Source organism: Colossoma macropomum, unplaced genomic scaffold, assembly GCF_904425465.1.
Source record: "Colossoma macropomum unplaced genomic scaffold, Colossoma_macropomum, whole genome shotgun sequence".
Taxonomy (NCBI): Eukaryota; Metazoa; Chordata; class Actinopteri; order Characiformes; family Serrasalmidae; genus Colossoma; species Colossoma macropomum.
In genome coordinates, this window is record NW_023494810.1 from 24,623,245 (window position 1) to 24,647,547 (window position 24,303).

Below are 24,303 nucleotides of genomic sequence, written 5' to 3' on the forward strand. Positions count from 1 at the left end.
CAGCCTCTACTCTTCTGGGAAGACCCTGGGAAGGTCCACTGACTCACAGTCCAATACTAGGAGCTTTATTCCCCTCCAGCTAATTTTGAATTGGGCATGTTGACCTTCATTAAAATAGACAGGCTATTTGTTGTACAATATAGAGTTCCAGTTGATCTACTAAATTGTATGAATATTGTTTATCTGCAGGATGATTATGATGCTCATATATTTATGGAGATATTTTGAGCCAGTTGAAGAGAATGGCCCACTTGTGTCAGCAATTGGGCTCCTTAAAGTAGCTTAATTAACCAATTAGAAGGGGTGTCTTTGGATCTATAATGTATGTTGACACTGCTTTTAAGTAATAAACCTGGCTCTTGCCTGTTTGTTGTCTTTACAATGAATTATCCCAGCAAGGCAAATAATACTCAACGGCAGAACATACCAACAGAAACTATGTTGTTTTTTATTGAATCAAAGTTTATCTTCTCAGACAAGCCAAAAACAGCTAATTCATGCAGTCATGCCGTTTGCTTTGCACACCCATATGGTTGTGTAATTCTTAATAAAGTAATATCTGTAAAATTGTTAGAGGTCTTCTCTGGATGCAGCACCCTACAGGCATTAACCACAAATTAAACTACAGTTTTCATACTAAGATTTAATGCAGGGCAGAAGGAAGCTTGGGGATTTGTTTCAATTTCAGCTTTTGGTCTGCATTAGTACGAGTTAGTCCAATGCATGCTGGGAGAGCAGCATGTGTTAGTCATCTCCTGGTAAGCGCATTGAGGTTGAAGCAATAGTGGGTGTCTGGGGTGAGTGTGAGGGTCCAGAACAGCCAGAGTGGGTGCCAGAATGCCTGCAGGAGCCGGAGCCGAGACAGAAAAACGGGATAAAACACAAGCAGTAGTGACCCGGCTGCTGAATACATGGAGTATTGATGTTTGTGCTGCAAAGAAAAGACAGGCATGACATTGTTTCGAGGAGGCAGAGTATTTTGGGGTTTCTTTTCTTGTCTATATGTGTGTGCGTGAATTCTGGATTCTTACATTCCAGTCTGTAGACAAATGACAGCGATATCTCCTTTGCTTTGAAAAGCAAGTGGGACAGGCGAGGGATGGCGTGAAATCTCTGACAAAACGATTTTTTGAAGGAAAGAATAGACAACATGGCCTCTCAGATGAGCTGACTTGGAGGAAATTGGACTGCTTCCTCCCTCTAAGCTTAAATGCAGACTGAAGAATGGTCCTCAAAAAAACAACAAGAAACAGAGCATGTATAAAAGAGAGCAGAAGAAAAAGAAGAAGGCTGATGGCTTTGTTTTTAAGAGCATTGCTCTCAGATTCCAAAGTCGTTCTGGATCTCGCTTACTCATTTGCCGCCATTGTGCTTCCACTGCGATTGAGCAGCAATTTGGCGGCCACGTTGGTGATGGAGGTGGAATGGTGGGGTAGCTGGGTTGTCTTCCTGGGGTGCTTCTTTAAATGAGCCCCATGAATGTGAAGCGATGGCTTAGAAACTGACTGCTCAACCCCATCTTTCTCTCCAAAGGGGTTAAGGGGGGCATTTTGGGAAACAAGGCCCATAAACCTAACAGCTGCCTCTCTGCGTGAATCCAGCTGTGCTGTTCCTGCTTCTGAGTAAAACGGAAGCTGTAGCTACAAATTCAGTATTGTCAGCATACCTACATGACCATACCACTTGTGTTGCAAATGAGAGGGACTGCATGTGTACATAAAGACAAAATAAGCTCTGATCTGTTACAGCTCATTTTACTCTGGAATACATACGCATACACATTCACTGGAAATAAATTGCATTCAGTGTAGGGATTATAATGAATAACCAGTTAACTGTCCAGTACATAAAAGTTTGACTAATGTTTTTAGATAAAATGTTAATTTCTGAGAAAAAAATATTATTTAAATAGTTGAATTTTCATTCAACTCGAGAACCATTTTTGAACTGTACACATGAGTAAGTGCAGCTTGTTCCTCTCATTGATGCACAACTCTGGGTTTTCTGGAGTTGAAGTTGTCTCTTGGACATTGTGTTGACTCCTTAAGTCCACTTGATTTTAACCACTGAGAAAACATATAACGGAGATTAAACTATCCTAAATGTAGTTCACACATTTTTTAAGCAACAGATCACAGTGAGATGATGAAATTTGATGCTTTTTGACTCTTAGAGTCATTGGCTGAGTTGACCCCTATGCTCAGGTGTGTTAAAGACTGGCCCTGCTCATGTGGATATGTCAGTATTTCTCAAAAAAAAATGTATTACCACATAACCACATGACACAGTGCTAAGATAGGTTGCAACTGATTCTTTTTTTAAATGTGGTGTTGCTTTTATTAAGTAGAGCCATAAGCTATAACCTGTAATGTGTTTGTTAGCTAACGTTCCGCCTGTGGAGTTAGTCCTATGACAAAAAAGCTTAAAAGCTGCAAGCTACTGACTTCATGTTGATAGTTGTTTAAACTATGCATATGTACTTCAAGTAGCCCCAGTCAGGCTATGCATGTTTTTTAAGGTGGGCTCATGTGTGGTAAATGTGAGTAAATTGTCTACATTACATTAGTCATATCTGTTATATTAGGCGTGTGTTTTTTTCATTCAAAAAACCTAAAGCCTTGTTTTTATAAAATGCACTACTGTGTTTGATGTTTTCATGTTTGATTTTTGTGATTTTAGGTTTTTCCATTTACAATTAATCACTCAGGAAGTTAAACAATACTTTACTGAGATGACTGTCAGTTTTCAAAAATGGTTGATAATTCTCAACTTTTAAAATTCCCCTGCCCTCCATTTTATGACTGCTGTCATAAAATTGCAAAAGCCCAGTTTCTGCTTGCTTTGGAGGTTCTTCACATTGGAGCTATGCATTTTTCTTCAGTAACGCTGACAGAATATATTTCAGTGGATGATTTAGAAAACTGGAAGCAAACTGTTTGTAGTTAAGCAAGAAAGTCAACATTTATAAAATATTACTGTGTTTGAATGATGTTTATTGTGTCAGTTGTACACGATTTTTGATATCGAAAAACTGCAGCTATGCTATCAGTTTCATCTAGGCCTGATGCTGATAAATCTGTGGAACTGTAATAGTGGCTGATTTTATTGGCCAAATAATGTATCAGCCAGGCCCTAGTTCACATATATTTACGAAACACAAAATAAGAACAACTGGGAAGCAGATCAACAGTTACTGGCTGCAGTGACTTGGAAAGAGGAACTGAAAAGACTTTAATTTAGAATTCTGCTTGGAATGCCAAAATTGTGCCTGTGTTCTGGGTTTCCTTCTGAATGGCCTGGTTTTTGTTGTACCTTATCAATTCTCGCTCTTCTGGCTCTTTTGTTTAATGCTTTGAAATACACTTTACCAGATTCTATGTTTGTGATGTTTTTACACAGAGATGTGTTGAATGTCAACATAATTGCTCTGAAATTTAAGTACTTTCATTACTTACATGCTCCTGAGACGCTGGTGTATTTATTTTTTTGTTAGGTATTGATTGAAAATCCTTGCTGATGTTTGCCTGTATGATAATTAACTGCAATACTGAGAGTCTCTTTCTCCTTCTCTGTCCTACAGATACTCTGCTGTCCTCAGGTCGAGGTAAGTGTTATAGTAATACTATAAAACTGCGTGATTTGCATTGTTCCAGAAGGTGTGGCTGATTATTTTGGTGGCTGGTGTGGCTGAATGTGTGTATTAACACTCATGAGAGCCATTACAGGAGCAGCTGGATGTGGCTGTATTTTTCTAAAATGGCTTTGCATGCTGTTGGGTGCTGTGCATTATGTGTAAGTGATGGTAGAAGACCGATTTCCAGAGTTCAGGTAAACATGGGCATTTTCCCCCAGCATGGCCGTTCATTTATACTCAGCGTGATTTGGCCTGCAGCCCTCATGATTCAGTGGTGCTGTTCTGTTCACACATGTATTGTCTGAATCAGAGAGGGCAGCTTTTTATACTTGAATTTGCCATTAGGGGAATAGTTTTGAAGGTGTGTGTGTGTTTGTGTGTGTGTGTGTGACTGTGTATCTGTATTAGGGCTGACACTATAGATTATATTAGAAATTAGGTAATCTACTGGTTATTTTGAGAAGTAATTGAGTAGTCAATTTTTACAAAAGGTCAAACAGTACAAGAAATAAAAAGATAATACTACAAAAAGATAAACTGGGAACGTTTTAAAATACCTCATTACAAAAATGCATTTTCCGTTTTATCAAGTCTACTTATACCATAAATGTGCACTTTGTTTAATTATCTATTTCTCTGCATAATTTACCTGCTTTAGCCTCTCTTTACCCTGTTCATCAGTGGTCAGGACCCCTGTCACTACCCAATTTGACCCGGAAACCTGATTTGGACCACGCATGCGCAGCAAAGGCATGTCAACATGCATTGTGTAAGGCTATGTCTGAAACTGAAGGCAGCTGTTGAACGTACCTGCAACCGAATTACGTTTAAGACGCGATTCAAAGACAGTAATAGATCACGCTATCATCAAGATACACACTGCACTGCTAGCTGTTAGTGTTAGCATCTTTTTTCCAGACTTTTAAGACATCTAGGATATATCTATGCTGCCTTCAAAAAAGCAACCAAACTGAGGAACCTCAGGCAGCGCTTTACCTAAACATTTAATTCGGACATGACTGGCTACCTTAGTGCCTCAGAATACTGTGTGAGTAGGCAGCATTTATTACGTCTCAGACATGGAAATGATGGAAATACATTTTCACACATGCGTGGTCTAACTCTGATTCAAATCAGGTAGTGACAAACCCCACAGGACTACCAGCGAGCAGATATTATTTGGGTGGTTGATCATTTTTAGCACTGCAGTGACTAACTGACATGGTAGCACCATGTTACAATGTGTTGCGCCGGTACACTTGGATCAGACACACTCAGGGACTGTCTGCCAGGGGCGTCATAGGGCCTCAGAATACAAGACTCGTGGTACCTGGGATAGTTTAATGCAGATGTAAACGTTAGCTGAATTAAAACCCCTTGAATATGTATAAATGACTAAATAAATAAATAAATGAGGAAATCTGTTCTTTGGCCCCGCACATTGTCTTGTATGCATGAATTATAACATATTTTATTATTAATATTTAAATTGACAAGTTATAGCGTAATGTTTTTGCCATTCAAATATGACATTTCAGATCATGTGTGTTATAGTGATGTTAGCATTAACCCTTCAGTGTGTGTAGGACTGTATCTATTATAACTTGTTTCAGCTTGAAAGGAAAAGAGAAGAATTTTTGACTCAGATCCTTAAATGTTATAAGATGATCATCAAATCTTACAAGAAAGCACAAACTGTTATGATGTTAATAAAAAAGGATCTTGCTAATAAGGCTAATTTTAAAACAAAAACAAACAACTTCCCAGCATTGCTTAAAGTGGATACAAATATGAACATAAAATTTTGTTTAATCTGACTTTTCAGGTCTTATTGATGTATTCCTTTCAAGGGCATCCACCTCTTAGACTTCTGACCATGAAGAGCTTTGTCCAAGTCCGAATGAAAGTAGTTTTTAAAGTAAAGTCTTTAAGTAGTGCTTAAAGCCTTAGGTACACTACACGAATTTTAAAGTCTTAACAGATTATAAAAAGACTGAGCATCTCACACTATTCGACTGATTTTTGCAGGTTTTTTGGGGCGACTGAAATATTGGGGATCACATACTAAGTGATAAGGGATCACACACTATTCAACTGCTGCTGAAGCGAACAGACCTTACTGAACTCGCACAAACTCACGCATTCTCCTGTTATTAGGAGACTCAAATAAAGGTGGAGCTGCTCGCTGCTGCTGTTTTCTCTGCTGTTTGCACTGACACAGTAAAGAAGCAGCAAGTAAACATGTTTAAGTGAGGATCATTGATTTAAAAATGTGGTCAGTGAGGTATTTATTAGAGTTTTAAATGTACATAAACTCGATTTTGCTCATGCCCTAAACTAAGCCCAATAAAAAGCTTCACTCCACAGGTGAGAGACTTTTCGCTTTTTTTCTTTGTTTACTTGCTGTATTTTCTTCTTTCACGCTCTCAGTTTTCATTGACTGTTGCAGGAACCCATTCAGATTGAGTCGTTGACCAGTTTACACTACTAGATCACGCACAGAGTCGGGTCAAAGAAATGTTTGATAAACTCTGACTGGTCTGAAACACGATCAGGAGGCCAAAAATCTGCAGACTAGAGCCATCTATCACAGACTCGACCAGACTGAGAATCAGGGCTAAAATCAGGGTAAAAGTTGTGTAGTGTAACCCTGGCTTAAGTCAGTCCACAAGATGTCATTGGTTTGAATCCCTGTGATGCCTCAAGCTCTTAATGGTTGGAAGTCTGAGAAAGAGGAGCACCCAAATCACCCACCCCAAATTGGGGGCACAGTGGGAGTGGTCATGGCCTGTGGAAGGCACTGACAATGGCTAAATTTAAGGAAGGAACTGAGTAAATTTTTGCATATAAAGAGGCAACTACAATCAGTAGTTGAGATCTCATTGGTTCACATTTTTTTCTGAGTAAGCTACTAAAGTGCTAAAGTACTAAAATGTAAGTTAGGACGACTTTTGACAATTTTTTTTTCATATTTTTTTACAGTGCCAATAATTATCCGCAAAAATTTGCGATCAAGTTTTTTTACTGAGTAAAAGAGTTAATTAAAGTAATGGTGACAGCCCTGCTTTGTGGATCTGTTTGGGAACAGGCCTTTGATGTGTCTATTTGTGCTCTTGGCATGTTTGTAACCTCAAACGGTAAGTGATGACAGCCCCCCGGTTTGGGCTGTTTGTCTATTAAGATTTATTCTGAGAGACACACTGTCTGGTCTGTGCTTGGGTATGTGTGTGCGCATGTGTGTGTGTTTTCTTTCGTCCATGTGTCCAGGACACAATAGGCTGCACCAAGGCGGAAATTTATTTTTGCTTTGATTGTTGCTGGACAAGCATATGATCCACCTGCAGAGCCCCAGGGCTTCTGGTGAAAAAAAAAAAAACACCTGCACTGACTGTGTGACATGCTACATCTGCTTAGAGAGAGAGAGAGAGAGAGAGAGAGAGAGATGATGTTAGATGGGCAGAGAAAGAATAAAGGAGAGAGCATGAAATAGGTAGAAACAGACAGAAAGAAATAGTGAGTGAGTGTATAAGTGAGTGAGCCCAGCGTATTGTACTGTGTGCACTGGTATCCTCTGGAAAGGCAGAAACGTTTTTAAAGGGCAGGCTTGTCTGTTTCTATCTGCTTTCTTTCTTCTTTTTTTGGCTCTGTTTGAATGGAATGACATTCCACACAGTTTTTAATTCATTCTGCACATTCCGAAAGAATAGAAGGTGTATAATGAATTTTCTAGATCAGCAAATTCACATGTCCAGAACAGCTTCTAAAAATGTACTGATGCTCCTTACGGCCTAACAAAACATCAATAGGAGGCAAGAAATTGCAGCAGAAAGCATTTGTGTGCAGACTAGGGCTGCACAATTAATTGTATTCATATCATCATTTCAGTATTTTCTTTCATTCTAAATGCATTGCAAAGAGCTTTGAAAACAGAATGGATTAATTTGCATATATACAAAATTAGAGTGATGCAATACTGGGATGGATTTAGATGAAAGAGTGTTGCCTAGCACAACAACAGTGGAGTCACCTGCCTATGGGGTCATTATCTGCTGCCCTATCCAACTGCTTACAAGGCGGAGGGATATGAACAGCTGTCATTAACTACTAGCCTTTGAGAACACTTTAAACAAAATGACTGTTCTCAGTCTTTCATGTGAAATATGTGATGACTGGTGTCACAGGGAATAGAACAGCCTGGAATCACTATAAGCTTTTTAAAGAACTGTTGATGTATTGATGATTGTATTGATCTTTGTACAGCTATATAGAAAAAAGGCAATTTTGGCAAAGTTTGATATGTTTGAAAAGATATATTTTAGCTTAATTACACATTGATTCCATTTGTTCAGACCATGTTTGCATACTTTTTTTTTGATACTTGCTGATAACTTACTTAGAGATTAGTTGTTAGTGTAAATGAGTGCAGCGTAACTTAACAGTTAAATCGTTAAAATCTAGCTCATTACCTGGCTATTATTTTAGCTACCTTTTATCAAGTTGCATTGCGCTGGGTTTTGTTCCATGTCAGAAAAGCATTTCTGTAGAGCTGTAAGTAAAGTAGGTTTCATAGTTTTGATCCCTGCTCCTCATGTGTCTCTTTCAGCAACAATCTCTGTAGCATAGTGACAGCAAGAATCATATTCTTGTGCTGATACTTCCAGAGAGCTCACTTGTGGAGTTTTACATCTTGTTGGAGTTTTTTGAGTGGCTGGTTCAGCTGTAGCCAAAATCTTCTTCTTTTTTTTCTTTTTTTTAAAGAAAGTTTTTTTTTTCAGAAGCTATGTAATTTTTTTCTTTGGTGACTCACACTTTATGTTTAAATAAACCAGTATGCCTGGACAAAGCCTATGATTTACATGCCCACACTGAACGACAACACTCGGTCCCATTCAACATGGGTGCTCAAACGCAACCCCAGTAGACATTGAATTTATCCATGGACAATTTCCAAAAAGCTGTTTCGTTCAAAACAACACGCTGCACATCCGAGTGTTGAGAGACTGTGCTACAGTTTGTGCCTTGCTGTGCACTGAAACTAAAGCAAGTGATAATGTACACAGGTACAACAACATGGTCTCTCTACAGCCTATTTTACAAAGACAGTTTAAAAAATCAGTATATTAACGTTTATACCTTGCAGTTCTATTAAGTCAAACATAATACAGTCAGCAAATACAGATTTTAGTTCCACAGTCACAGTGTCATTGACACTTCACTGTGCAAGCAGCCCCTCATTCACTGCCAGCTTGAGTCGCTTGTTCAGTAGGGTGGTAGTGTACACAGGACTTGCATCACATGGTATCAGGTGGTATTGGATGTTAGTTTTAGTGCATTTTGATGGGTACGAGTAAGAGTAAAATCGGACCAATGCTCAATATCAGTATCAGTATCAATGCATCTCTACTTACACATCAAAAAATCGGGGTCTGTATTTGCTAAATACCCAGCCAAAGACAGACAAAAATTATACATTCTAGTCAAAATTTACGCCTTTTTATGTTGTTGTTGCGATATCCAACTTTCTTGTACATCATATTTTATGTCTTGCAGTCCTAATGCATAGATTTAATAGTGATCATCAGCAATCACCAGCATCTTCAGTGCTATAAAATGCTGTGATATGGTACACAGAATGATAAAATTAGCTTTGTAGAAGAGCAGTTTAAGTGTTGATGGTGAAAACATGTTGATTTCATGCAGAGCAAGGAACACACATGCTGGTGCCATTATACTTATAAAAGAAACTGGATGAGCTATGTTTGGACATCTAGTAATGCTGCCCGCTTAGCTGTCTCTGTGGTCTGCCAACACACACACACAAAAGCATACACCCTTGCTGCCCAGTGAGATGTGATTCAAGCTGGTCAATCTACTGTGCCAGGACATGGTGACATGTTTTCTTTCTCTCTGTTTCTTTCCCTTCTCTCCAGAAACACACATACGCATATATACTGGCTTTATCTCAGAATGTAGGGTCATACATATGTTCTAGAGGTGTGCTGGTTCACAGTTCGGTGTCTTTGCGGTTCAGCTTGCATCGCAGTTCAGCGTTGAAAAATGTAGCATAATGAGTACTAATGCTTAGACAAGTATACTGATTGATACAGTTAACTTGCTAGTCTTACCATGCTCTGCGGCCTGTATAAAAATCCCATTGGACCTGTCCTTCACCCCTTTTTTCACTAGTGGGTTAGTATATATGTGGCATACACCAAGAGAGCAGTAATGGCCTGAATACTTGACCCCCTTAATGTGGAGATCAGGTGACTCTGTCATGCTTTGGGGAGGGGGGTAATTGCTGGAATATGTTTTGGAACAATGGTGTTTCATCCCAGAGACCTGCACAACCTATGCCAAGGTGTGCTGAAGCTGTTCTGGCAGCCCAACACCTTACTGACACAGTTAGGCCCAGTCCCATTTCTTTTTTTGTACCCCTACCCCGAGTTTCACCCTAACCCCTTGGAACTGAGTTACTATGGGTGGTGGTTGAAATCTTGCCCTACGAAATGGGACAACCCTCAAATTAAAAAAAAAAAAAAAACATTGCTTCATTAACCGGCTACTAGCTGTGCTCTGTAGGTGACCAGGCCTGTCTTCAGTGATAGCAGAGAAGGGGCTTCACTGTTGTTCAGCAACCTCATTGCTGGGCTTTGGTTGCATTTAGGGCATCACATGCTTTCAAAGAGGGGGTATAAGACAATTACTTATTATCGCCCACCGCTAATTCTTTGGTGATACGAAGCTGAAGTCAGCTATTCGCCAGCTTCTTGTTTGAATTTTCCCGTTCCACCTCAAATGGTGCAGTAGTTACATTCTGGAGCTTCAGGCATAAGTACTGCTGGACTATTTAAGGTGGAACGGGAAAGTTAGCTAGCTAGCTACCGAGACATTAGCATGCTATTAGCGATGTTTTATGCTTGTTATGAAGAAAAGGACCATAATTCATTGAAACGACATTAAACTAAGATAATACAATGGTTATTGTAATTTTTTAACTGAGAAAATTTTCACATTTGTGCATTTCTTTGGGTGCTTGTGCAGCCATCTTGCCAGTTTTTCTTTTTTCTCCTAACACTCCGTTTGAGACCATGTAGCCCTTACACTCCGCCCAACCCCTTTATCTCAACAAAAATTGGGACACCCTAACCCTAGACATGAACACGCAAAACAGAGGGCTAAGGGCTAAGTGGTAGGGGCAAGGGGTGAAATAGGATTGGGCCTTAATGTCATTTTTTTCTTTGTGACCTGTCTGTAATCTCTCCAACATGTCAAATACACAGGCCCACTCAGTCCATTCAGAACAAGTTAAAGTCATTATGTATCATTTCTCTTCCTCACCTACCTCCACCTCCCAAACAGTACCTGTTGAGAGACTTGAGAGAGAGGGACAGTGGGAGACGCATGACTGTGTCCTTGACCTTGGTGCTGAGTTTGGCAGAGTTTATATGAAGTACCTGAATAGTGACAGACTGCAGAAGGCTTCAGCGCTGTAAGGGAGATCTCAGAGCAGCCTGGGGCCACTCAGGGCTAAACTCAGGTTCACTGAACACTGTTTTCTTTCCTTTCCATCCCCTCTTTTCCCCTCTTCCCCTCCCCATCTCTATTCTTATTTTTTCTTTTACATCTCCTTATTTTTAGTGCTACGCCCAGAGGTATTGTGGGTAGGAAATAAAGGGGCTAATGCTGGCATTTTACCCTCATCTATTCCCAAGTGAGCTTCTGTCAGCCTAACATGATGCTCATGCTTAAACCATCAAACACCTTCATTATCAAACAGAAAGAATCTCTCTCTCTCTCTCTCTCTCTCTCTCTCTCTGTCTCTCTGTCCTCTCTCTGGCTTTAATTGGCCTTACCTGAGGCAGGGAGAGGTGTAATTGTTGGAAGGGGAAAGTGCAATGCTTGGCTAGTTTTAGAGCCCTTATCTGTAATCTCCGGATTGATTTATGTTATTTTTTTCCCCAGCCGAACAAATTGTTCAGCCACATCAAGCACCCAAAAAAAAAACCCTCATAAGCTTAACTCTGCCACAGCCGCATGAAAGCACACTAGCAGTTATTTTTTTAATTTATAGAAGTTATAAGCCCCAGGGTCATTCTCTATAACATGCCAATATGTGACAATGAGTGCATGTGCTTCATTTTAAATCCTGCAAAAAGAAATTAAATTAATTTTCTGAAACAGGAAATTAACAGATTTTTGCATTCTTATTATGGAGTGCAAATGGTATGCCATAAAACTTCCTCAAAGCTTCTCTGGATGCACTACTGAGTTTTAGTTAACAGTCTATGCAGCCATGCAGTGCCAGATGGTCATTCTTGTATTTCGAAATTCAGATCATGCAGGCTTGTCAGAAAATCAAACACATAGGACATGATCGTAAAATGTGCCTCTTTAAAACTACTAAGCTCTTGTCTTTTTCAAGCCTTTCAGCCCAGCCGCTGAAGCTCGGGGCAGGACTGTCATTAGAGGTTTTCAGCTGAACACCTTCCTCCCTCCCATTTTCACTGATCAAACACTATTTGTCCAAAGTGCAGAGGTGCATTAGCTTTGAGTACGGGATATTTTTTACTTTAACACAGCAGTCAGCGGGGGCCGTATAGAGCCATGGGAGAGATAACAGGTTAGATAACAGGATAAAGTTTGCACTCTGCAGGGAAGAGCACTGAAGGCGGCAGATTGAGGGAACGCGCCCAGCTTCGGCCCATGTGTCAGCAGAGCTATATCCGTCCAACTAATTGCGCCACCGCCGCTCCCAGCTGTCTGCTGAAAATGCCCACAATGCCCGGCCGATTGGGCCATGTCCAGACAGCCGGTGTCGCATTGGCATAACAACGCGGAAATGCAGTTGAACACTGGCTGCAAGAGCAGAGGAGAAATCTGCCTCCGGGCAGTTTGGAAAGGAGTGTGTGTGTATGTGCATGTCACTTTTTGTCTGTCTGGGCATCTTCGTGTCCAGGTGTGGGCAATGAAGTATAATGTAACAAATTCCAACTTCTACATGAACCTTCAATCCACAGAGCACAGCAATAGACTTTGTTTCCCTGGTTGCCCCTGTGAACTTCACTACAGCTGAAGTTTAACTTTTGACAAAGAGCAAAAAGCCACCACACATCACGTTGAGCTGTGGAGTACCAGATGGGTTTGGTGCTAATTGCAATCAGTAGCATCTGCATTCACAGGATCATCAAACAGGTGGCTTGTGCGTCCGTGTGTGAGTGGTTCTATGGTGTATATATATATGTGGCTCTCTGTCTTACACCCACGAACCAATTAAAAGTATTTTTCTGTCCTTTTGCACTGATGGCTTTTAAAGGAAATTTCTGCGCGCTGGAGGAGCGGCAGATGGTTCAGCATAGAGTTGCTACTAGTCAACTCTCTCTCCCCAACATGGCAAATCACAGCCTGGTAATAACCACGATAATGAAACGACATTCTGTCGACTCACGGAATATTCTTCCTCAACGTCTTTCCGCACGCTACGGTAAATGAGTTTAGAAAGGGCTTTATCTTAAGAAAACGAGAGATGTGCGTTTGCAGTGTTTGACATTCTACCATGAGTCAGCTCTGCAGAAGTGGAGGCTTAAAGTCCCAATGTATAGCGTTAAAAATGTTCGTATGTTACTGAAATTTGAGTGTTATATTAAACATCCAGTTTGGATGAAAACAATCAAGATAGAAATATAATAAGGCAGGCTGATCAGACCTGTCTGCCAACTGTCTGGGAATGGATCTAATATTCTAATGAGTCTAATGAGTTGATTGGCACCCCTTAGTCCAAGACTATCAGGCTGCTACACTACTCATGCTGAACTAAACACAAAAGCAGGGAGAAGTGAGTCGAACAGGTGCTACTTGTGCAGGTGGTGTTGCAGACCCCATTGTGTCCATGACTCACAAAAAATGTTATCCAGCTTTTATGCAATAATGACTTAAAGCTGGTAAGGTTCCTCACTTTACTATTGGATGTGCATCTAGGAAATGCACACACATGATGCTGGCATAGTTGTTGACAAACAGGTGGACAGAATAAGAGATGGACAGATCAGCTAGTTTTTGGTTATGATTGCTAGGTTGGCTTTAACTTGCTAGTTAGCGTTTGCTTACTAAGTCTCTCTGACTCAAACACAGGGAAACACTGGAGTAGTAATTTATGGTATATCATGTCTCCGGTTCATCAGGTGTATACCGGCTGAATTCTTCCTCAGGCATATCATCTATAGTAGTCCATTTTATTTTCATGGAGGTAGACGTAAAGGAATGGCTGGTCTTTAGAGGCTAGCCAATGCCTAACATGGACACCAGAGCGATTGCCATGCTTCCTCATCGTGACTGAAATACGTTCCAAATACTAGTGTCTGACAGTACGGAGGTACGAGTACGTGCGGCAAACACTTATCAGGTCATTTGTATGAGACAAATTACTTGATAAATTCAGTGAAGCTGAAGGTGGCTTCTTATTTGTATTTCCCGTTCCTCCGTAGAAGGTGTGACTATATGGTTGCCAGAATGTAACTGCTGCTCTCTTAAAGGTAGAATGGAAAATTCAAACAAAAAGCTGCTAAATAAGCCTTGTGGATCACAGCCTTGTAGAAATTCAGACTTTTAAACAGCGTTTCTCTCAGGCCCATGGGGCCAGTGTTAGAATAAAATATACTTTCACTAACGGCTAGTTTTCTATCGATGATTTCACCAATTAGTTGATTAATCTAAATGATTAATTTTATTCAAAAAAATGAAATGGCCATTTCAATAAATGCATAAATCCATACACAAAGAAATGTGCTTAAAAATAATAGCATAAATAAAATAATTAGATAAGGTACATGTCCTATCAAGCCCATTGCACACGAACAAACACACTGGCACCGTCACTCAACATAGAATAAGCCCAGATCATAGCCTAAACATTTTCTCAAACACTTATTCAATGGAAATACTACGATATCAGGTAGGTGACTTTATGGCTCTAATTATGAGAGTATTTACCAGCTACAAGGACAACAGATTTCACAAGGCTCTCCTTAATAATGATATTTTAATAAACATGAATAGACAACACTTACGGTGGTTTAGACTGTTGCCTCTGATCCAGCTCCCCCTTAAATTCATGTTCCCTTTACAAATAAAGTCCTCTTGGAGGCACATTCACTGAACAGAAATCAGCACCAAGCAACTGTGGAACAACTGAAGGTGAAGAAAGGTTAGCGTTACATGGCCATTTATCATTTATTCTGTCGGTTGCTTTTCATAGTTTGTGTGGTTTAAAACAAGGATTTAAGTTCCCTGACCAGGAACATCTAAATGCATCATTGACTAATAGCTGCAGTTGGCATGGAGTGCTTTAATGGTAGTTGTGCTTAGTCCTGCCCTGGACCACAACATTCTGGTCTTTTCTCACTCAAAAGCTCACTTACCCTGAGACCTGCATACGACTAGCAGTACCTTCCAGCCTCCTTTTGGTTTCTTCTGACTTTTCAGTGATACCAGGAGGGTACCATCAGAGCCTTGTGGATATGGGCTTTGGATGTCTGAGCTGCAAGTATGATGGATTAATCCAGTTCCTTTATGACTTCTCTGAACAACTCCATGCAAGCTCAAGCAGGGAAGATGAGGTCGTTTCCACATATACCTGTTTGGTCTGTGCCTTAGAACATTTGAGATGCATATAAATCCTTGTACCTACCTGAAGCGTGGGCCCAGATTTGTGAGCATTCTGATAGAGAAGTTTGATGTGCATGGATCATTTGTCTGCTGAATACAATGAAAACAAGCTAGCATTTTATGAAACTGAGAACAGACAACTTGATGTGCACAATGGCATTCTGTAGAACACTTGCAAGCACTTCGGGGAACAAGGTCAGGGAGCTGAGTTTCATGCATGAAAGTGGCCTTAATCGTTCCTACGCTTACCCAATTAGCATGTACACACTGCCAGTCAAACGTTTGTTGAAATGTTGCTTTCTTATGATATTTTACATTCCTGCTGTTGTTTTTCAGTTATGTAAGAAGGTTTTGCTGTGAGAAAAGCCATTTACTAATACTTTTTATCTTTTGCCACATTCAGCTTAATGTTGATAACAGTATCTTTGGTAAAAAAGTATGTTCCATCGAGATAATAGTTTAACAGTTTACTTTAAACTGTTGTTAAACTCTCATACTAGTCGCGTCTCAAAGTGAATGCTGCAGCTGAAGTAGGACCTTGCTAGCACTCATGTCCAAAGGCTTCTCTTCAGTGTTCGGCCATGAGCAAAGAGACGGCTCTTATAGGCTGCACCAACACATTTACACCTTACACATTTAAATATTAAATTACAATTTACATTTCATTACAAACTCTGCTGCTGCATCTCTCAGCAGATTCCACATTTTTTAGATATTTTTGCGTTGCATATGATAGATTGTAATTGAATACCAGCTGAGTCCTTCAAAGAGTGCATTTCTCCGCCACATTTGAAGAATCCTACAAAGTTGGACAGCCTTTAGTGGCATAACGAACAAGAAGTGCAGCCTTCCTCAGCTTTGAGAGACGTTAATTAAAACTCTGTTGCCTCAAAGATGGTCTAAACACCTGAAAGGTTTGAGTGCTGGTGAGTGACTTTGGCATTATTCGTTGTGGCAATAGTGCTGTTCCAAATATTGTCTAGAATATTTACACGTGATATTGTTTTCCTCAAACTAAACCTGGTTAGTTGTCAACCATTTAAGAGCTAACCGTGGAAGTGTCGGTCTAGCGGTATATGTAGTGATTCAGTATCCACAGTATTCACTGTCTGCAAGTGTTTTATATCAACTGATTCAACACAAACTTTTTTGTAATATCAGTTAATGAACACAAATATTAAATGTTAAAGACAAAAATAGCATGTAAAGGAAAAAAAAACAAAAACAACAAAACCACACAGAATGAAGCAATTTAAATTAATAATCTTAATCTTAAAATTAATAACATGAATATTCTAAACCTATTTATGAAGAAAAGTCACTTGAGGTTTGTACATTTTTTATACATACTTTTATACATAGTTTATATACACTTTTCAGTAACTGTGTAGGGCTTCATTACACTCCTGACATTTCTCCTGTGTCTTCAGCCTCATCATTGGTTCCCTCTAAAAGCATTTGTAGTTTTTTCAGCATTGATCTTAAAGAAAATCATGTTTTTTGAAAGTCTAAAGTTTGAAAATAAATGTCTGAAATCTTTCAGAAGTTGCGCTGGACCCGCCAGCGCACTACAACACGCTGACTCTATATTGGCAGTCATGTTTTAAAACGTGGTACTGGAGGGTCTCTAAAGCTAAATCCTTGCTTTGATTGGATGTGTTAGGCGTTAGATTTGTACCTATGACTGGGTGGCATGTGATGACAAAACAAAATAAAAAAATAACACACACATGGCAGATGAACATCAATCTGTGTACACTGATCTAATTGACAGGCAAGCAATACAGACGACTCTGCAGATGTAGTACAAATCTGTCCTGGAATTTCACAAGGATATATGACACAGTACACACATATGTCATTTGGTTGAAAAGCTCCTTTTCTGTATTATCTGAGGTCTTTCCAAACTTTTAATGAGCAGATTGCCTCTGCGTGAAGTAGAAATTCTTTCTACTTCTTCTGCTCCTGTGCTTGAGTTTTCACCACCTTTTCTTCATTGCCCCTTCTATCGCCACCATGAGTTGAGGCCTGACATGGCAGGTGGGATTTATCACAGTCATCCTCTACCTGTCATCACCTTCATGCTCTTACAGTTCTATGTCCATTGAAACTTCACTAAATGTAAATTCAGTTCTTGTAGGTGCAGTTCCACCTTACTTTCTGATTCATTCTCAGAAAGTTTTGTTTTTATTCTTTGTTCTCATTTTGCCTGCATATCTGCCATCTGCCGTATGACGCAATAGAAATATCAAATAGCAATATCCTATCCATGCAGTTTGAACAGCCCTTAAAAGGGAGATTTTCCAAAACCTCCTGACAGATTCCTTAAGCCCGGATGTGACAGAGTCCTGTTCAAAGAAGAGGAAGGGCAGAAAGGCTCGCCTGCTCTGGTCGAGCGTTTCTCACATCTGAGCAGGCATTAACGAAACAAGCAGAGTAAAAGGACACGGCCGCTGCTTTCCACAGAGCGAGTAACCTTCTTTCTGATTCTCCAGACAGCCAGTCTGGGGAACTGAAGGCTCTGAGCCATGTGGAATCAGGCTGGAGTTCAAAGCGTATAGAGTAGAGGGGCAGAACACACACACACACACACACACACACACACACACACACACACACACACACACAGACAGACAGAAGCCACAGCATAGTCGCTCTGGAGCAGCTATATTAGCTTTGTATACTGTACTAATATAGAACTTGGTCTTGACACAGTCAGACGGCTGTTCCATCTCTATATTTCATTGTTCTCTTCCAGAAATGAGGCCTCAGACATGTATTGATGTTTGGCTCAAAGTCAGAAGCTTTTGGGTCATGCTAGGAAAAAAGACACAAACTTTCACGATTAAGACTTCTGCTGTTAACATTTGAGTGCTCCATTACAAACCCGTAAGCATCAGACACTGCAGGAAGACCAGAAGCTGACCTTTTGTTGACCTTTTCTGAATTAGAATTTCAGTCAAGCTGCAAATGCAGTTGTCCATGGCAGTGCATTAATTGCCTGAGAGCAGGTAACAGTAGCATTAATGGATTGTTACTCGCTCACTCACTCAACCATGTCATTTCTCAGTCAGTTTTCTTTTTTTCACTCTATTCTGTCATAACCAAGCCCACACACTCTCTTTCCCTCTATATCTCTCTTCCTTTTTACCTCTCTCTCCCTCTCTTCTTTTTTCCCCTCTCCGTCTCTCCTAATTGTTTTCTTTCTTTCTTTCTTTCTTTCTTTCTTTCCATGTCTCTCCATCTCTCTCTTTGTCTCTCTCTCTTTCTCTCTCTCTTTGTCTCTCTCTCTTTCTCTCTCACCCTCTCTCTATTTTTTCTTCCTTTCTCTTTGTCTTTTTCTCTTTCTCTCTCTGTCCCTCTCCCCTCTCTCATACTTTTTCTCTCCTTCTTTCTCGTCTTCTGTCTTCCTCCCTTTTTCTTATGCTTCTTTTTTCTCTTTCTCTCCTTTTCTCTCTCCAATTTTCTCTCCTCTCAATATCTGTTCTCCCTCTCTCTCTTTCTCTCTTTTCTCTCTTTTTCTCTCTCTCCACATTTCTCTACGTCCCTCTCTTTCTCTCTCCCTCTCCATCTCTTTCTCTCCACCTCTTTTTCTCCACTCTCTTTCCTTTTATGTCTCACTTTTTCTCTCTCTCTACATTTCCCTCTCTCTCCCTGTCTCTCTCACTCTCTCTCTCTCCCTGTCTTTCTCTCTCTCTCTGTGATTGGTGTGGAGGTGGTGTAGCAGTAAGGCCTATGGAGATGGACCGTGACCAGGCAAATCCCCGCACAAATTAGAGAGCAGAAGCCATTATTACAGCCAATGGCTGACTGCAACTCCCAACAGTTAAATTACAACCTTTCTGCTCCTCGGCACATCCCAAGAACAAAAAGAAACCATTTTTATTACGCCCCTTACACCCCCCCTCAGAGGAGCAGGAATGTCTAAAGCTGACACGTTTCTGTAGATTGCCTACAGTATTATGGGATGTTCAGGGGATGTCGCTTGTGAAAGTGAGACCATGGGAAAGATTGACTGAGGGAGAGAGAGAGGGATGGGGCAACAGAGTGAAGGAGACAGTGAGCGAGATCAAGAGAGATCCGTATCGCTCCACTAACTCCGAACGCATTAAAACCGCTCATCTTAAACGCATATTCTCACACCACAGGCCGCCTGCCTGTCACACACACACATACACACCTCTAACCGAGCTTATACTTTCATGTTGAATCTTCTGAGGCGATTCATTCCTCAGCTTCCAACTTCTGCTCGGCTGATTCTGTATTATTAGAGAACATCTCAGCGGAAACGAAGTGTCTGTCACTCAAAGCAGACGTAAAGCTCTGGCACTGTAGATTACCAAATCGAGTGGAGATGCCGTGTCACACCGTACCGCTCTGTAAAAAAACCTTTAAAGATATTTGAGGACCCTGTCACTTAGTGCATGAGACTCCTACCCTAGAAACATGAACTAGAGCACTCAGTTACTTTGATCAAACTTTAAACTTTTTTCATCACCTGTTACTTTTTAGAGTTTTTAAATATTATACATATCCTTGAACAATTGTAATATATGATGCCTTCAATATTTTACATACCCTAGCTTAGGGCCCAGCTTACATGAACATCCTTTAACCAGTATAGTACTGGTTAAATACTGGTAACATCACCTAATTTAGTGTAAGCTGTCCATGCCATAGGCACTAATGCAGCCTCATACCATCAGAGATGCAGGCTTTTGTGCACTGATAACAAGCTGGATGGTCCCTCTCCTCTTGAGTCCGCAATTTTAAAAGAATTTAAAATTATTAAATTTTGCCACAGTCCATTTTAAATGAGCTTTGGCCCAGAGAAGACGGCAGCATTTCTGGATCATGTTGACGTATGGCTTCTTCTTTGCATGATACAGCTTTAAGTTGCATTTGTTAATTGCACGGCAAGCTGTGTTCAGTGATTTTCTGGAAGTGTTCCTGAGCCCATGCAATGATATCCAGTACAGAATCATGCCTGTTTTTAATGCAGTGCCATCTGAGGGCCCGAAAATCATGAGCATCCAATATTGACTGTCGGCCTTGTCCTTTGCGTACAGGGATTTTTTCAGATTCTCTGAATCTTTGGATAATATTATGTACTGTAGATGATGGGATATTCAAATTCTTCGCAATTTTACATTGAGGAATATTTTTCTGAAATTGTTCCACAATTTTCAGACTCTTGGTGAACCTCTGCCAATCTTTGCTTCTGAGAGACTCTACCTCTCTAAAATGCTCTTTTGATACCCAGTCATGTGAGTTAGTTGCAAATTGCTCTTTCAGCTATTTTTTGAGATGCGTTGCTGCCATCAAGTTCTAAATGAGTTAATGTTTTTCTTGAAATGGTATAATTTCTCACTTTCAACATCTGATATTTGTTCTGTGTGAATAAAATATGGGTCTTTGAGATTTGCAAATCATTGCATTCTGTTTTATTTACATTTATTTACATTTTACACAGCGTTCCAACTTTTTTGGAATTGGGGTTGTATTTTCATCTATTTAAGCTGTAACTTCAGTATATCTATAACATGTTGCCATTTTTTAAGCTCTGATCTTTTGGAGGTGGATGGATGTGTTTGCCTTTGCATTTCAGCAGGCCTTGTTAGGGTGAGTTTCACAGATGCTGATGTTGTGCCTGCCAGGAGATGGAAATCTCTCACCTCGCCTGTCGCGCTCCTCTCTCCTCCGTCACGCAAGGCGCTTCAATCACACCATTCTGTCATCTGGCATCGCCATCATCCCTGGTTCTGTTCCATCATTTTCAGCTGGAGAGTAGTTAATATGCGGCTTTGCGTATGCGCCGGTATCTGCCTCAATATGGCAATATAATTGAATTGTTTATCTGAGAAAACAGCCCATGGTCATAAAGCTGAATAAATAAATGAACTCAGCTCTGGCTCTCTGACCCCTCGGTTGACAAATAAACAAACAGATTTCGGCTTCCCTGAGCGAGCACCATGAACCTTTCTTTGGCTCTTGCCAGCGCTTTCTTTCTAATGTGGTAACACTGGGCATTAAATTAGTCAAATCCATTTTCACAAAAAGCTCACGTTCAATAATAAACAGTTGATGCTCATAGATGAGAGGTTAAAGAAAGCAACCTCTCTTTTATTCTCCCTTCTTTTTTCTCTTGTTTCTCTCTTGCTGTCTCTCATTCCCTTCATCTTTTTATTTCGCTCTTATCTCCGTTGCTTGTTTTTTCTTTCTGTCCCTTGGTCAGTCTTTGTTGATAATTCCACCAGTCTCTTTTTTCTCTCTGTTGCTCTTTCTCTCTCTAACCGTGCCTGTGCGGATACTTCCTCCACCCCGCGTCCAAAGCAGTGTGTGCTCCCGTGCCCTGCTGTTTCCATGGTTGTGATGGCACCATTACTCATAGCTGCATGCTGTTGGCACGGTTACGGTGGTCAGGGTGAGGGACTGGCAGTGGCAGGGAAGGTCAGCACAGGAGGCTCTGACCCCTTAAAGAGGGGCACACACAGGGCAAGGCCACTGCTGTCTGAACAACAACACTACTCCATCACGTCCATTTCGCTAAAACAGGCCTAGCCTGCTAAACTGGAAAATGGCTCACACGCAGTCACACTGTAATGTTGTAGTAGCTTTTTTAACCAATTAATGAAATTCTCTAGCATTTTTCAACCTAATCAAATTCTGCGTATTCAGCATATGGTTGGTTTATGTATTGAATGTATACGTGTTTCCAGTACCGAAACCCTATTTAGTGGAAACACATTTCTGTCAATAAATGTTTGTTGAGAACACATATTTCTGAAGACAATTTTCATGAATTAGTTAGGGGTGGGCAATATGATGATATTTTATCATGATCGTGATAAATTAAGTCACAACATCCTTTTCTCAGCATATCATGGATATCGTCAGTATTTAAAGAACTCTCACTAACTACATGTTTAACTACAAAGTAAGAGTAATTAGGCCTGTTTAACTGGATTTAGTGCAGTGCCGTTTGTAAAACATGGAATAAAAAAATTGTAATTGTAGATTCTTTTATATGTGGGACTACAAGTTCTATTCTGTCTTGTTATCAAATCTTAGATAAATGAAATATTGTGATGCATGTTGTGTAGTGTGAAAATGTCTTGAAGTATCATAATACAATATTTTTGTCATATTGCCCACCCCCAGAATTGGTTAGTCAGACGGGGTTGACGGGGCTGTAAATTTGTGTCATTCATTCTTTCGGAGATGGGGCTAACATTCCAGAAGGAAGTCATTTTTAGTCATTTGTTAGCAGTGTAGTGGAGTTTTCACAGGTTCTTGCCTGATCGGGCATGGATACCAGAAAACATTAGGGCCCAGACACATCAACCCAAAGAACAAGAACTTGCACCGACTAAGGCAAACTGATGGTCACCTCCCAGCAGTTCACAGTCACCTCGTGTCTGCTGTTAATATTCGCACTCGAACACGCTTCAAAGACTACAGCTGATGGTCGACATGAACTTAATGTGCCTGTGTGAAGGGATATAACACTCCATAGCATAGTTGGCTGTAAAAGTGTACGTTTATTAGTCAGGCTGTAGTCTGACATTAGTCAGTACAACTGTGAACTACCAAAACATTCAGTGTAAAGAAAAATATTGTTTGAATGTCTATCAAGCTTCAAATGTCCATGTTAAAACTAAACACAGAGTGTGAAAGGTAAAGGACAACACCGTTAGCTTTACTGGATGGATTGAAAAAGCTTACTTAAAAGTGAATGCCTGTACTGTGGCGGTGAAGCGGTGGCACTTCTGTCCAAGCCCCAGGATACGCAAGTAGGGCTTCTCCCCTAACAAGGGACAGCTGCACTGAATCAGGGCAGGAGCCAGGACAATTTAAAACTGAGGCTTTCCAAGCCCAACGGAAGATGGCTTGACTGGAGAGAGAAGCAGAGCTGAATAGCCAGAGATATAGGCAATGTTTGTGAGTGAGCGGGAGTAGGTGATCTTTGATCTTTTGTGTTGAGTTAGGTGTAAATGAAAGCTCCGCTTTGTACATGCGTTTGGTCTCTGTACGTTTTCCTTAGGTTCTCCTTAGCTGGTCAGTGTGGATCAGTGTGGGTCAGCCCCACTTCAACGTCACAGTACGTTCGCCTAAGTTCGTAATTATGTGACCTTAGACCTTAAAATATCCAGGAATGACTGAGTATCTTATGAGTATCTGAGTATCCTTTATTTTTCGTGACAGTTTTAACTCTCATTGGGAATACGACATTCACATTCTGCTCATGTACAATTCAGACATTTGAATAGCAGAAACATTTAAAATTGTCATCCCTAGTGATAAACTTTGCTGCTTGCACTGGCGTTGAAAAATTAGGCTCCTCTGCGTGTGCCCTCCCATGAGGGTTATTTGTTGCTTTGCTTTCTTTCAGCCCTCACGGCTGACTGCTGACAAAAATTCAACATGCTCAACTGGCCAAAACAGCACTGACATGAGCCGACTAGAATTAATGGTGTGGGACACACCGCATAGACAAACGGTCCCCAACAGCATGATGGCTTGGTGTGCCTGGGTCCGAAAGTAACCGAAACTACTTTCTCACTGTATCGCTCCAATGTTTGAAAGTTTGAAAACTATATTGTTAGAGCTTAATGGTTGTAGTTTCAGATTTGCATTTATTTTATGAACAAACCTTTTATTCACAGATTTATTCATAGAATTTAGCAACTGCCCAAAAGCTTCTGGATGTTTCTGTTTATAAGTGAGTTTTGAATCAATACTTGAGTTTTGATCTGCAGCAGTTACCAAATAATTCACAGTAGTAACTGAATAACAAGTCCAGGGTTTAATGTCTTCACCTTATAATTCAACTTCTAACATGATATCAGTTTCAGAATTTCAGTAGGGTTTCTTTTTTCTTTTACACAGTCCACAACATTTAGTATCTTTTTACAGAGACATAACATAGTGATTATCAGTGAGCAGGTTTGTAATTCAGGGCTAACTTTAGAGCATGAGAGCATGTACTTTAATAACCATATCATGGT

At 40.3% G+C, this 24,303-nt stretch overlaps 1 protein-coding gene across 1 annotated transcript in view; it reads left to right on the forward strand.

Annotated features, from left to right (window-relative positions):
- cdh4 (cadherin 4, type 1, R-cadherin (retinal)) overlaps positions 1 to 24,303 on the forward strand; it is a 327,046-nt gene that overhangs the window by 113,707 nt on the left and 189,036 nt on the right. Inside the window, exon 3 of the mRNA XM_036559624.1 lies at positions 3,581 to 3,604. Within this exon, the coding sequence (XP_036415517.1) occupies positions 3,581 to 3,604 (24 nt within the window). The remainder of the gene's footprint in view (positions 1 to 3,580; positions 3,605 to 24,303) is intronic.